Raw genomic sequence first — 12312 nt, 5'->3', positions numbered from 1 at the left:
ACTCCGTAAGAAGTATCTCAAGGTCCTGGAGTGGCCTAGCCAGTCTCCAGACCTGAACCCAATAGAACATCTTTGGAGGGAGCTGAAAGTCCGTATTGCCCAGCGACAGCCCCGAAACCTGTAGGATCTCAAATCAAATCAAATTTTATTTGTCACATACACATGGTTAGCAGATGTTAATGCGAGTGTAGCGAAATGCTTGTGCTTCTAGTTCCGACAATGCAGTAATAACGAGCAAGTAATCTAACTAACAATTCCAAAAAAAACTACTGTCATACACAGTGTAAGGGGGTAAAGAATATGTACATAAGGATATATGAATGAGTGATGGTACAGAGCAGCATAGGCAAGATACAGTAGATGATATCGAGTACAGTATATACATATGAGATAAGTATGTAAACCAAGTGGCATAGTTAAAGTGGCTAGTGATACATGTATTACATAAGGATGCAGTCGATGATATAGAGTACAGTATCAACGTATGAATATGAGATGAACAATGTAGGGTAAGTAACATTATATAAGGTAGCATTGTTTAAAGTGGCTAGCGATACATTTACATCATTTCCCATCAATTCCCATGATTAAAGTGGCTGGAGTAGAGTCAGTGTCATTGACAGTGTGTTGGCAGTAGCCACTCAATGTTAGTGGTGGCTGTTTAACAGTCTGATGGCCTTGAGATAGAAGCTGTTTTTCAGTCTCTCGGTCCCAGCTTTGATGCACCTGTACTGACCTCGCCTTCTGGATGGCAGCGGGGTGAACAGGCAGTGGCTCGGGTGGTTGATGTCCTTGATGATCTTTATGGCCTTCCTGTAGCATCGGGTGGTGTAGGTGTCCTGGAGGGCAGGTAGTTTGCCCCGGTGATGCGTTGTGCAGACCTCACTACCCTCTGGAGAGCCTTACGGTTGAGGGCGGTGCAGTTGCCATACCAGGCGGTGATACATCCCGCCAGGATGCTCTCGATTGTGCATCTGTAGAAGTTTGTGAGTGCTTTTGGTGACAAGCCGAATTTCTTCAGCCTCCTGAGGTTGAAGAGGCGCTGCTGCGCCTTCCTCATGATGCTGTCTGTGTGAGTGGACCAATTCAGTTTGTCTGTGATGTGTATGCCGAGGAACTTAAAACTTGCTACCCTCTCCACTACTGTTCCATCGATGTGGATGGGGGTGTTCCCTCTGCTGTTTCCTGAAGTCCACAATCATCTCCTTAGTTTTGTTGACGTTGAGTGTGAGGTTATTTTCCTGACACCACACTCCGAGGGCCCTCACCTCCTCCCTGTAGGCCGTCTCGTCGTTGTTGGTAATCAAGCCTACCACTGTTGTGTCGTCCGCAAACTTGATGATTGAGTTGGAGGCGTGCATGGCCACGCAGTCGTGGGTGAACAGGGAGTACAGGAGAGGGCTCAGAACGCACCCTTGTGGGGCCCCAGTGTTGAGGATCAGCGGGGAGGAGATGTTGTTGCCTACCCTCACCACCTGGGGGCGGCCCGTCAGGAAGTCCAGTACCCAGTTGCACAGGGCGGGGTCGAGACCCAGGGTCTCGAGCTTGATGACGAGCTTGGAGGGTACTATGGTGTTGAATGCCGAGCTGTAGTCGATGAACAGCATTCTCACATAGGTATTCCTCTTGTCCAGATGGGTTAGGGCAGTGTGCAGTGTGGTTGAGATTGCATCGTCTGTGGACCTATTTGGGCGGTAAGCAAATTGGAGTGGGTCAAGGGGTGGGTCTGGAGAAGGTCTGTATGGAGGTGTGGGCCAAAATCCCTGCTGCAGTGTGTGCAAACCTGGTCAAGAACTACAGGAAACGTATGATCTCTGTAATTGCAAAGAAAGGTTTCTGTACCAAATATTAAGTTCTGTTTTTCTGATGTATCAAATACTTATGTCATGCAATAAAATGCAAATAAATTACTTAATCATATTGTATGATTTTTTTTCTTCTGGATTTTTGTTTTAGATTCCGTCTCTCACAGTTGAAGTGTACCTATGATAAAAAATGACAGACCTCTATATGCTTTGTAAGTAGGAAACACTGCCGATTTTGTAGGTTATCAAATACTTGTTCTCTCCACTGTATTTGACACGTGACAAAACATTTGATGTGATGAAATGGTCTGAATACTTATGTAACTGTGATATTTCAGTTGTACATTTTTTATACATTTGCAAAAAAAAATCTGTTTTTGCTTTGTCACTATGAGGTATTGTGTGTAGATTGAAGGGAATTTCTTTTATTTTATACATTTCATAATACGGCTGTAACGTAACTATGTGGAATCAGTGAATGGGGTCTGAATACTTTCCTAACGCACTGTAGCGGTCTTTGTGGGACTCTTTCTCTATATCCCTCTCTTACACACACCTGTCTTTTTCTCTCTTTCTCACACACACACACACACACCCTATTGAGCAGTCATTTTAGGAAGACGTTTTCTCGGAGGTAAGGAAACGCACGGTGACACTACTGAATCCATCGTTCTGGTTGGTGCGACTTCATTCATTCCTCCCGCTGTCATTGGCCGAGAATGAGTGATTCTGGTCCATGAGTCCCTGGGGTTAGGCTGATGTCACTCTGAGGGAATGGAGACAGAGGACATGTAATACTGGACTGCCCAGGGGAAGACTATCATATGGGTTTTATTGTTTAGGGATAAATATCATGTGGTTGTGTGTTGCCCCTGGCATCACCTGTAGTGTGCAGTACTCACAACAAGGTCCTGTGTGGTCAAGCAGGCTATTTCTATCTCTAGCTGAACAGACTGAGATGAGCGCTGGAGTGTATAGTCTGCTTTGTCATCTACCTGCTGGGCCTGCACCTGAGCTGGCTGTTACACACACACACACACACACACATACAGTCCTGACCCTGAATCCCTTCTAAGCCCCTTTTTATAATTAACTCACTGGAGGTACCACCAGCTTACATCCTCTAAACTCTCTACAGAAGGCTGGTTTAGCTGGAAATGACAGGCACACCGTTGATAGTTGCAACTCACATAGTTACCTGTGGGAGACAATGGGCAGTCTGTCTGAGACATGATCAGGGTCAGGAGTAGTGTCTGGGTGTGGTTGGTAATGAGCTCTGTATGATATGATTATTGAAGAGTGCTCTGGTGTTACAGACTTGACCGTTATCGCTTTCCTGGCTAAGCTCGTATTCCTCAGACACAATCACTCTAGCTTGGCGGAGCTACAGTATGAAGCGCCTGCCTGTCTATTGTACTGAAACGAAGGAGAGCAGGTTCCTCCAGGCTCTTCTTCCCTTAGCTCCCCGTGGGGTTAGGAACAGTTATCCCTGGGCTACTGTCCTCTTTTCCCTGGGATACTTGTCCTCTTTTCTCTTGTCCCAGAGAAATGTATTCTCCTCGCTCAAATATCATCCACAGCTTACTGCTGTCAAAGTAAGGCTATGTTAAAACAAGACTGCTGCTCCAGACTTCACAGTGCAAGGAGAAGATGAGAGCAGGGGTTTAGGCTTACTCTCCTAACCAGGAAGTTGAGTTGATGCCTTCTACAGTTGCTGCAGTGTTGTTTGTTCATACTTTTCTGTCAGACAGCGAGTGAGAGCGAAGTAGCCTGTACATTTGACTAGCTTTGTGATTGGCTAAACCTGGGGGGGTTCAAGATGCGAAGGCAGTGTTGCATGGAGTGTTTGAGAGAAGGAAAGGAAAATGCCAAACTTGACCCTTAGGTCGTCACCAGTTCTGAAGTAAAGGACAGACCCTCACCTCGCCCTCTCTCTCCTCTTCCCTCTCTCCAGGACTTGGAGTTCCACGGTGTGATGCGTTTCTACTTCCAGGACCGCGTAGCAGGGAACTTTGCCACCAAGTGTATCCGCGTGTCCTCCACGGCCACCACTCAGGATGTCATCGAGACGCTGGCCGAGAAGTTCCGGCCCGACATGAGGATGCTCTCCTCGCCCAAATACTCCCTCTACGAGGTCCATGTCAGCGGGGGTGAGTGTGTGTGTGTGGGGGGGTCGATGGTTGGATATGTGGATGGATGGGTGTGGATTTTGTAGGGTGGGTCTCTAGTAAGTAGCTTAGACCAAGGGTATTGAAGAGGGTTGTTTGGGTATGTGGTTTGACAATCTGCTTTGAGTTAGCTACTCTGTTGGGGTTACTAGACAAACACTGTTAGCCTGCAGTAGGGTAAAAACAGGAGAGCGGTATCCAACTCCCATGGTGCTTAATGTGAACTTGAGATCAACAGCCCGCAGTTCAGGCTTTGAACACTCTTCATAACGAGAGATAGGCAGAGCATGTACGTGTGTGCCTGCTTAGCACAGTCGTGTGGTTTTCCACTAGCAGCGGTCATGAAAGCTAATTTAGACCAGCTTCTTATATAGTAATATTTATAAACTGCAGTCCTACCACATTGTTTATGTAAATCATGAACACTTTATCTTAAGCTTATCCTAATCCATGTTTATCTATGTTAATATATAGCCCAGAGCTAGCTAGCTGGCTGTATAGGGGTATAGGTAAACTGGTGTGGGTTAACAGTGTGTTAAGTGGTAGACTCCACCCTCTCTGGCAGAAGAACGGAAGCTGGACCTGGATGAGAAGCCACTGGTTGTGCAGCTCAACTGGAACAAAGACGACCGCGAGGGACGTTTCGTCCTCAAGAATGAGAACGACATCATCCCCAAGGTGAGTGTCAACAACAACATCAAGAGGCAGATCAGCCTTAGGCTAGCCTGGCTTCCAGTCTGTTTCTGCTTCAGCTAAACCAAGTAGTGCGCTAGATGCCGAGGTTTGTGGATTCCTGTGAATTTGCGTAACACTGTTGAAAAAGAGTGGATCCAGGCAAGTCTTAGATGTGGCCCTCAGTAAAACTACTCCAACTGCTGCACAGCAGGACCTCTGTCATGATAACACTATCACGTTACTCTGTAGCACTGTAACTAAATACCCAACCATCAAGTTCACCGCTATGATCTTGTTAGTCTATATTTCATTAGAGGCTGTTCAATGGGACTGACTGTTCAGTGTGTTTATGTCCATCTTGGCTCTGATGCAATGAAGTGCCTCCTGCTCCGAGACCTCTTTAGTGCTCTTTAGCACCCCAGAGAGATACAAATGTTTTTTTTTAATAGTGGAGCACTTGACTTCAAGTACCTCAGTGCCCCAAGCCTCGCTTCCATTTCCTCAGACAAATAAATGCTTCTCCCCTCTGGCTCTAGTTAAAAGGCAGTAGTGTCTGGATGTGTTTTGAGATGTGTGTTAAAAGGCAGTAGTGTCTAGATGTGTTTTGAGATGTGTGTTAAAAGGCAGTAGTGTCTGGGTGTGTTTTGAGATGTGTGTTAAATGCAGTAGTGTCTGGGTGTGTTTTGAGATGTGTGTTAAATGCAGTAGTGTCTGGGTGTGTTTTGAGATGTGTGTTAAATGCAGTAGTGTCTGGGTGTGTTTTGAGATGTGTGTTAAAATGCAGTAGTGTCTGGATGTGTTTTGAGATGTGTGTTAAAAGGCAGTAGTGTCTGGGTGTGTTTTGAGATTTATGATTGCGTTATGTGTGTAATCTTCTGGTACAGGTGGCTACACTGACCAGTGAGAGTTTAACCTCCCCTGCCCAGGAGAGCAGTAAAGAGCTCTAAAATATACACATGTTTGTGTACACATACTGTCTCTCTCTCTCTCACACACACAAGCTCGATTATCTTACCCAGACTGAAATGGTGTGTAAGTCCAGTCATAGCAGGAGGACCAGATCTGAAACCACACCCTCTCCTAAAAGTATCTGCTACTAGGAGGACTCTCTAAAGTGTTGTTAGGCTGGAGTGTTTTAACCACACTAGGACATCAGAAGTGTCTGGAGTGTTTTAACCACACTAGGACATCAGAAGTGTATGGAGTGTTTTAACCACACTAGGACATCTGGAGTGTTTTAACCACACTAGGACATCTGGAGTGCTTGTGGGAAGAGAGGCAGTCCTATCAGAAGAGTCCCCTGCTCAGCCGTTTGACAGGGCAGGCCTGGAACACTGGATTGCTTTAACACATCTAATGCTTTATGGGGATTTAGACTCTGACTGATCCCTTCTGAAAAGGCCCACTCTCTCTCTCTGCTTTCTATGGCCAAGTCTATGCCTCTGTCAGTTCACATTAGGCTTTGACTTTTCAGCCTGCTTTTTGTGAAATGGCCAAACGAAACTACTGCCGCCAAAGCAATGAAATCCTTTGTCAGCTGGTTATTATTCTGTTTACATATGCAGCATTATAATCGCCAGTCTTAAGTATGTGTGGGACTGCCAGTTTGATTGAACTCTGGCCATGTTATTTTCTGTCTGTCAGCTGAATCGACTAGCTGGCAGTGGTGCCCAGGCCTCAGACTCCAGGTGTTAGGTAGGCCCCAGTACTTCCCTCTGTGTGGAGGCCCTGTGTCACTGAATCCTACATAGCCCTCAGCCAACCTTCCAGCCAGCCAGCCAGTTCCTAATACCACAGATCACCTAAATGACACACTTAGACTAAGTGAACTGCCTTAATAACAAACCTCACACCCTCTCCCATCGTAACTGCTTGCGCTCTCTTGCTCTCACCCTTTCTCTTTCTTTCTTTCGTGCCCTTTCTCACCACAGAAGGCGCAGAGCAACGGGCCGGAGAGGGAGAAGGAGGGAGTCATCCAGAACTTCAAACGGACACTGTCCAAGAAAGAGAAGAAGAAGGAGAAGAAGAGAGAGAAGGAGGCTCACATTTCTGACGGAGATGAGCAAGCACTGAGCAGAGAAGATGGGTAGGGAGGGCAATGTCACACGCTTTATATAATGTTTACTTACTTAGTCTTGCTGGTTGAAAATGATATAATTGATGAAGAACGTCCCCACATCCACCTGATAGTATATTAACATGCATGGTAAAGCAAATGGAGCCAAGGAGCACTTCTGAATGTATTTCTCCTGCTCCTCCAGTGAGAACTCCAGACTGGCGGCGGAGGTGTACAAGGACATGCCGGAGAACAGCTTCACCCGGACCATCTCCAACCCTGAGGTGGTGATGAAGAGGAGGCGGCAGCAGAAACTGGAGAAGAGGATGCAGGAGTTCCGCAGCAGCGACGGCAGGCCAGACTCGGGTACACTCACCCTGGGACTGTCTGTCAATTAAAAACTTACAATGTGTTATTCATCTTTTTTTTGAACAGACTAGCGGTGTGAGGACACGAGTGTGAGAGCCGAGCGAGGGTGTGAGAGCCGAGCGAGGGTGTGAGAGCCGAGCGAGGGTGTGAGAGCCGAGCGAGGGTGTGAGAGCCGAGCGAGGGTGTGAGAGCCGAGCGAGGGTGTGAGAGCCGAGCGAGGGTGTGAGAGCCGAGCGAGGGTGTGAGAGCCGAGCGAGGGTGTGAGAGCCGAGCGTGGGTGTGAGAGCCGAGCGTGGGTGTGAGAGCCGAGCGTGGGTGTGAGAGCCGAGCGTGGGTGTGAGAGCCGAGCGTGGGTGTGAGAGCCGAGCGTGAGTGTGAGAGCCGAGCGTGTGTGTCAAAGTGAAGTCCAAAAGCCATTGTCTCTGGTTCGTGTCCCGTCTATGACCAGTAGAGAACACCCTGTCACCATACTGTAATTACATAAGTCCTGGATCAGTCAGAGCAGAGGTCCACTCTAACCCGCTTTAGCCAATGTCCTCTGTGAACACCACACACTGTCTGGTACTGCCAGTCCTCACATCTTGTTCCCTGTGGCTTACAGCCCTCTGCCAACCAATGCAGGAACAGCAAGCTGCAACACCAAAAATGGCCGCAGAAGGTTTTTTTCTTCTCCCATAGTTAGTGACGTGTAAAAAAAAAGAATTGGTCCGCCTGACCTCTGCATCCCAAAACCTTTTGGGTCAAGTGGTTATGGTGGCATAACTGTTGTTAAAAAGGCATTCATCTCGTAGTGTTTAGAATAAGTAAAAACATTGTCTTGAATCTAGGATAATCTAATCCTAGATCTGTGGTTCGGGCAACTTTCTACCTCCTGACACTTCTTTACCCTGACCTCCGAGGTTATGTTGCCCAGACCTCCGAGGTTATGTTGCCCAGACCTCCGAGGTTATGTTGCCCAGACCTCCGAGGTTATGTTGCCCAGACCTCCGAGGTTATGTTGCCCTGACCTCCGAGGTTATGTTGCCCTGAGCTCCGAGGTTATGTTGCCCTGAGCTCCGAGGTTATGTTGCCCTGAGCTCCGAGGTTATGTTGCCCTGAGCTCCGAGGTTATGTTGCCCTGAGCTCCGAGGTTATGTTGCCCTGAGCTCCGAGGTTATGTTGCCCAGACCGCCGAGGTTATGTTGCCCAGACCGCCGAGGTTATGTAATCTGGAGGCCTTAGCCCTCTGGTCTGGTCAGCCTCTTCACTCCCAGCTAAATACCCCTCTCTGGCACAGATATAAACCTTTATCCCAGTTCCTTCTCATATTTCCTCTCTATCTCGTCCCAGTCCAGAGGAGTAAAGCCCTGTGTAAAATAGTCCAGCAGTTTAGGCCTACAGCCCAGTCTTTTAACTCAACTCAGAGCCAGTGCTTAGTCTGAGAGAGAAAGATAAAAAATAAAGTGTGTGTGTCAGAGTGCTGATTGTGAGAAATACTGCTATATGGAATATTCCCACAATGGAAAGTAAAATCTCTAATAGATAAGCATAATCCAAGGAATATGCTCACACGTGTGAGTGTCCTGTCTCTGTCTCTTAGGGGGGACGTTGAGGATCTATGCAGACAGTCTGAAACCCAATATCCCCTATAAGACCATCTTGCTGTCCACGACAGACATGGCAGACTTTGCTGTGGTGGAGGCCCTGGAGAAGTACGGCCTGGAGAAGGAGAACCCCCGGGAGTACTGCATCGCCAGGGTAAGAGTCGGCACACCACTCCATTCCAAACACAACTAGACGTTACTCTGCCCCATTAGAAGCCAACCTTGGGCCTGGAGAGTTATAGCGGGTTTGGGCCTTTATTCCAACCCAGCACCAACCTGATTCAGCTCGTCACACCCTAGATGAAAAGTTTATTAGTTAAATCAGGGTTGTTAGTGTTGGGACAAAATCCTTGCACACCATGTAGCTCACCAGGACCAGGGTTGGTGATCACTCCTCCATATTAGCCTCACCTACCAAGCTTCTAGATCCCTCAAACAGTTCCACTGTATTTTTGTTCATTGTTTCCCTCTAATCAGGGGCTGATTTAGACCTGGGACACTAGGTGTGGGCAATTAATTACTAGGTAGAACAGAAAACCAGCAGGCTCCGGACCTCGTTGGGTAAGAGGTCAATACCCTGCTCTAGATATTACTGTACACCAGAGGTATTCAAAGTCGGGGTCGTTGGGGGGTCGTCAAAATAAACAATAATAAAGACATTGAACAGAACAGTGAGTACACATTATTGTATAGGACAATATACAAATCTTTTTGAGTAAGATAATGTGAAAAATACAATTTTATTCAATGTATTTTTTGGTGTTTCTTTTCATTTTGATAGGAGATTTAAATGTCATGAAGGTTATTTGTTGACTTAAAATGGAAATATAGTGATTTTTAAGGTTGTGTTGTTAGCTTTGGGGTGGGATGGGGTCCTCAGAAATTCTGAAAGAAAAAATGGTGTACCAGCTTAAATTGGAATACAACTGCTGTACACAGTTATACAATATGACAGACTCGCCTTTCTCACCTTGTATCTCTAGTTTAATAGCGTCATCAAATCACGCACCCACTTGTGGCCAGAGTTTTACAGGGAACACTCTTAGTTTGGGAGCACAGTTCACAAAAGTGAAAAGTTTGTATAGTGTCTTCAGAAAGTGTTAGATCTGAATTTAAAATGGATTAAATGGGGTTGTTTGTCACTGGCCTACAAACTAAACCCCATAATGTCAATGTGTAATTATGTTTTTTACAAATGAATAAAAAATGAAAAGCTAAAATATCATCAGTCAATTAGTATTCAACCCCTTTGTCATGGCGAGCCAGTTCAGGAGTGACAACGTGGTGAAGTCCCATAATATGTTGCATGAATGACTACCTCATCTCTGTACCCCACACATACAATTATCTGTAAGGTGCCTCAGTCGAGCAGTGAATTTCAAACACAGATTCAACCACGAAGACCAAGGAGGTTTTCCAATGCCTTGCAAAGAAGGGCACCTATTGGTAGATGGGTAAAAATGGGAAAAAAGCTGACATTCAATATCCCTTTTGAGCATGGTGAAGTTATTAATTACACTTTGGATGGTGTATCAATACACCCTGTCACTACAAAGATACAGGTGTCCTTCCATCTCAGTTGCCAGAAAGGAAGGAAACCACTCAGGGATTTCCCCATGAAGCCAATGGTGACTTTAAAACCGTTACAGAATTGAATGGCTGTGATAGGAGAAAACTGAGGATTGATAAACAAAATTGTAGTTACTCCACAATACTAACCTAATTTGACAGTAAAAAGAAGGAAGCCTGTACAGAATAAAAAATAAAAATATGCATTCTATTTGCAGCAAGGCACTAAAGTAATACTGCAAAGCAATTAACTTTTTGTCCTGAATACAAAGTGGTGTGTTTGGGGCAAATCCAATACAACACATTAGAGTACCACTCTCCATAATTTCAAGCATAGTCATGGCTGCATCATGTTATGGGTAGGCTTGTGAGGCACTGTATATATGCCTCACAAGAGAAGCTTAGGTCACCCTTGTGTAATACACACCCCCGAGCCGCCATGCTGTCCTATTTAGAAAATGGAGGTGTGAGTAAGGAATGAATGTTTGCTCGATTTCCCCTCCATTTGTCTCCGGGGTGAACTAGAGGACAGGGTGGGTGTTGCCGGGCCACATTTTAAGCTGATTTAATGTTTCAGCGGTAACTGGCCTAGGTCCTATTTAAACCCTACATACACAGTGCAGCCGGCTGATGAAATACTGTATGTGTGTGTGTGTGTCATTCCCTCTCTCCTTCCCTTCATCCGTCTCTCTCTCCGTATCTCCCATCTGGCCGGCCACACTCCTCCCTGTGGTCTGACAGATTAAAGCATGAAGGGGTCTGTTGGCACAGGCCTTTGTTTGATAGTAATTGAATTGCATTTCTCCAAAGTGCCAGGCCAGCAGATGTGATGCTGTGTGTGTGTAGGGATAGCAGAGCAGCAGCACCATGGCTGGCCAAATATCGCCTGTCATCGTGTGACTAACATCTCCATGCTTCAGCGCCAACCTTCGCCACCTCACATCCCTGCTGCCTGACCGCCTCGGTCACAGCCAATCACATTAAAGCAGTCCCTCCACCATCCGCCTCTCATTTATACATCCGAGTCATTAAAAAAGGAAACATTTCAAATGCTCCAATCAGACATGGACATTTGCCTCGCCAGCGTCTTGTGTTGGAAAGGTCATCACTACAGCCAGAGTGAGTGGAGAGTAGGAGGGAGAGAGGTTATGTCTGGAGCATGAGGAACTGGAGCATTCTTAGGTAAAGGGAGAGCAGCCAGCTATTGACGAACATGCTAATGTGCAGTAATCATGTTATAAAGGCTGTTTTGGTACACATCTTTTATGACCCCTATATACATTATAATTGAGCATTGAGGTATTCTATGTGAATTATTGTTTGGTTGATTTTGAATTTGCTGTGGAATGTGTGGTTGTTTCATGGGTGTGGTTTTGTGGTTCTGCAGCACACAGATGACAAGTCTGGGAAGGAGATCATCCTGGATGATACAGAGTGTCCTCTTCAGATCTTCAGAGACTGGCCCAACGACAGAGGTAGGACACCATAGCACTACGGGCCCAATCATACATTCAGATCCGGCTTGTATCTAAAGTTTTATAGCACCTCTTCCATTGACAGCATTGCATGATTTATACACAGCCAAAAGCGCATTTTAACTAATAGTGAATCTACACTGAACAAAAATAAACACAGCATGTAAAGTGTTGGTTCCATGTTTCATGAGCTGAAATAAAAGATCCCAGAAATTTTCCATAAGCAAAAACTTTCTTTTTGTTACATTTTGTGTACAAATTTGTTTACATTCCTGTTAGTGAGCATTTTTCCTTTGACAAGCTAATCCATCCACCTGACACGTGTGGCATATCAAGAGGCTGATTAAACAGCATGATTGTTACACAGTTGCACCTTGTGCTGGGGACAATAGAAGGTCATAAGCTACGGACAACGACATTGCATTTGATTGATTGACAATTTGGATGCACAAAAATAACATTGAGATCCTGAGGCCCGTTGTGACGCCCTTTTAAAAAACAAACGTTATCTCAAATCAAATTTATTTATATAGCCCTTCTTAGATCAGCTGCTATCTCAAAGTGCTGTACAGAAACACAGCCTAAAACTCCAAACCGCAAGCAATGCAGGTG

General features: G+C 45.9%; 1 protein-coding gene across 1 annotated transcript in view; it reads left to right on the top strand.

Annotated features, from left to right (window-relative positions):
* Window positions 1–12312, top strand: part of LOC112250157 (afadin-like) — a 122918-nt gene that overhangs the window by 61037 nt on the left and 49569 nt on the right. Inside the window, 6 exon segments of the mRNA XM_042321682.1 lie at window positions 3760–3955; window positions 4542–4651; window positions 6580–6734; window positions 6910–7070; window positions 8653–8810; window positions 11613–11700. Of these exon segments, the coding sequence (XP_042177616.1) occupies window positions 3760–3955; window positions 4542–4651; window positions 6580–6734; window positions 6910–7070; window positions 8653–8810; window positions 11613–11700 (868 nt within the window).

The sequence above is a fragment of the Oncorhynchus tshawytscha genome, linkage group LG05, assembly GCF_018296145.1.
Source record: "Oncorhynchus tshawytscha isolate Ot180627B linkage group LG05, Otsh_v2.0, whole genome shotgun sequence".
NCBI lineage: Eukaryota > Metazoa > Chordata > Actinopteri > Salmoniformes > Salmonidae > Oncorhynchus > Oncorhynchus tshawytscha.
This window is presented reverse-complemented; position numbering and strand designations above follow the sequence as displayed.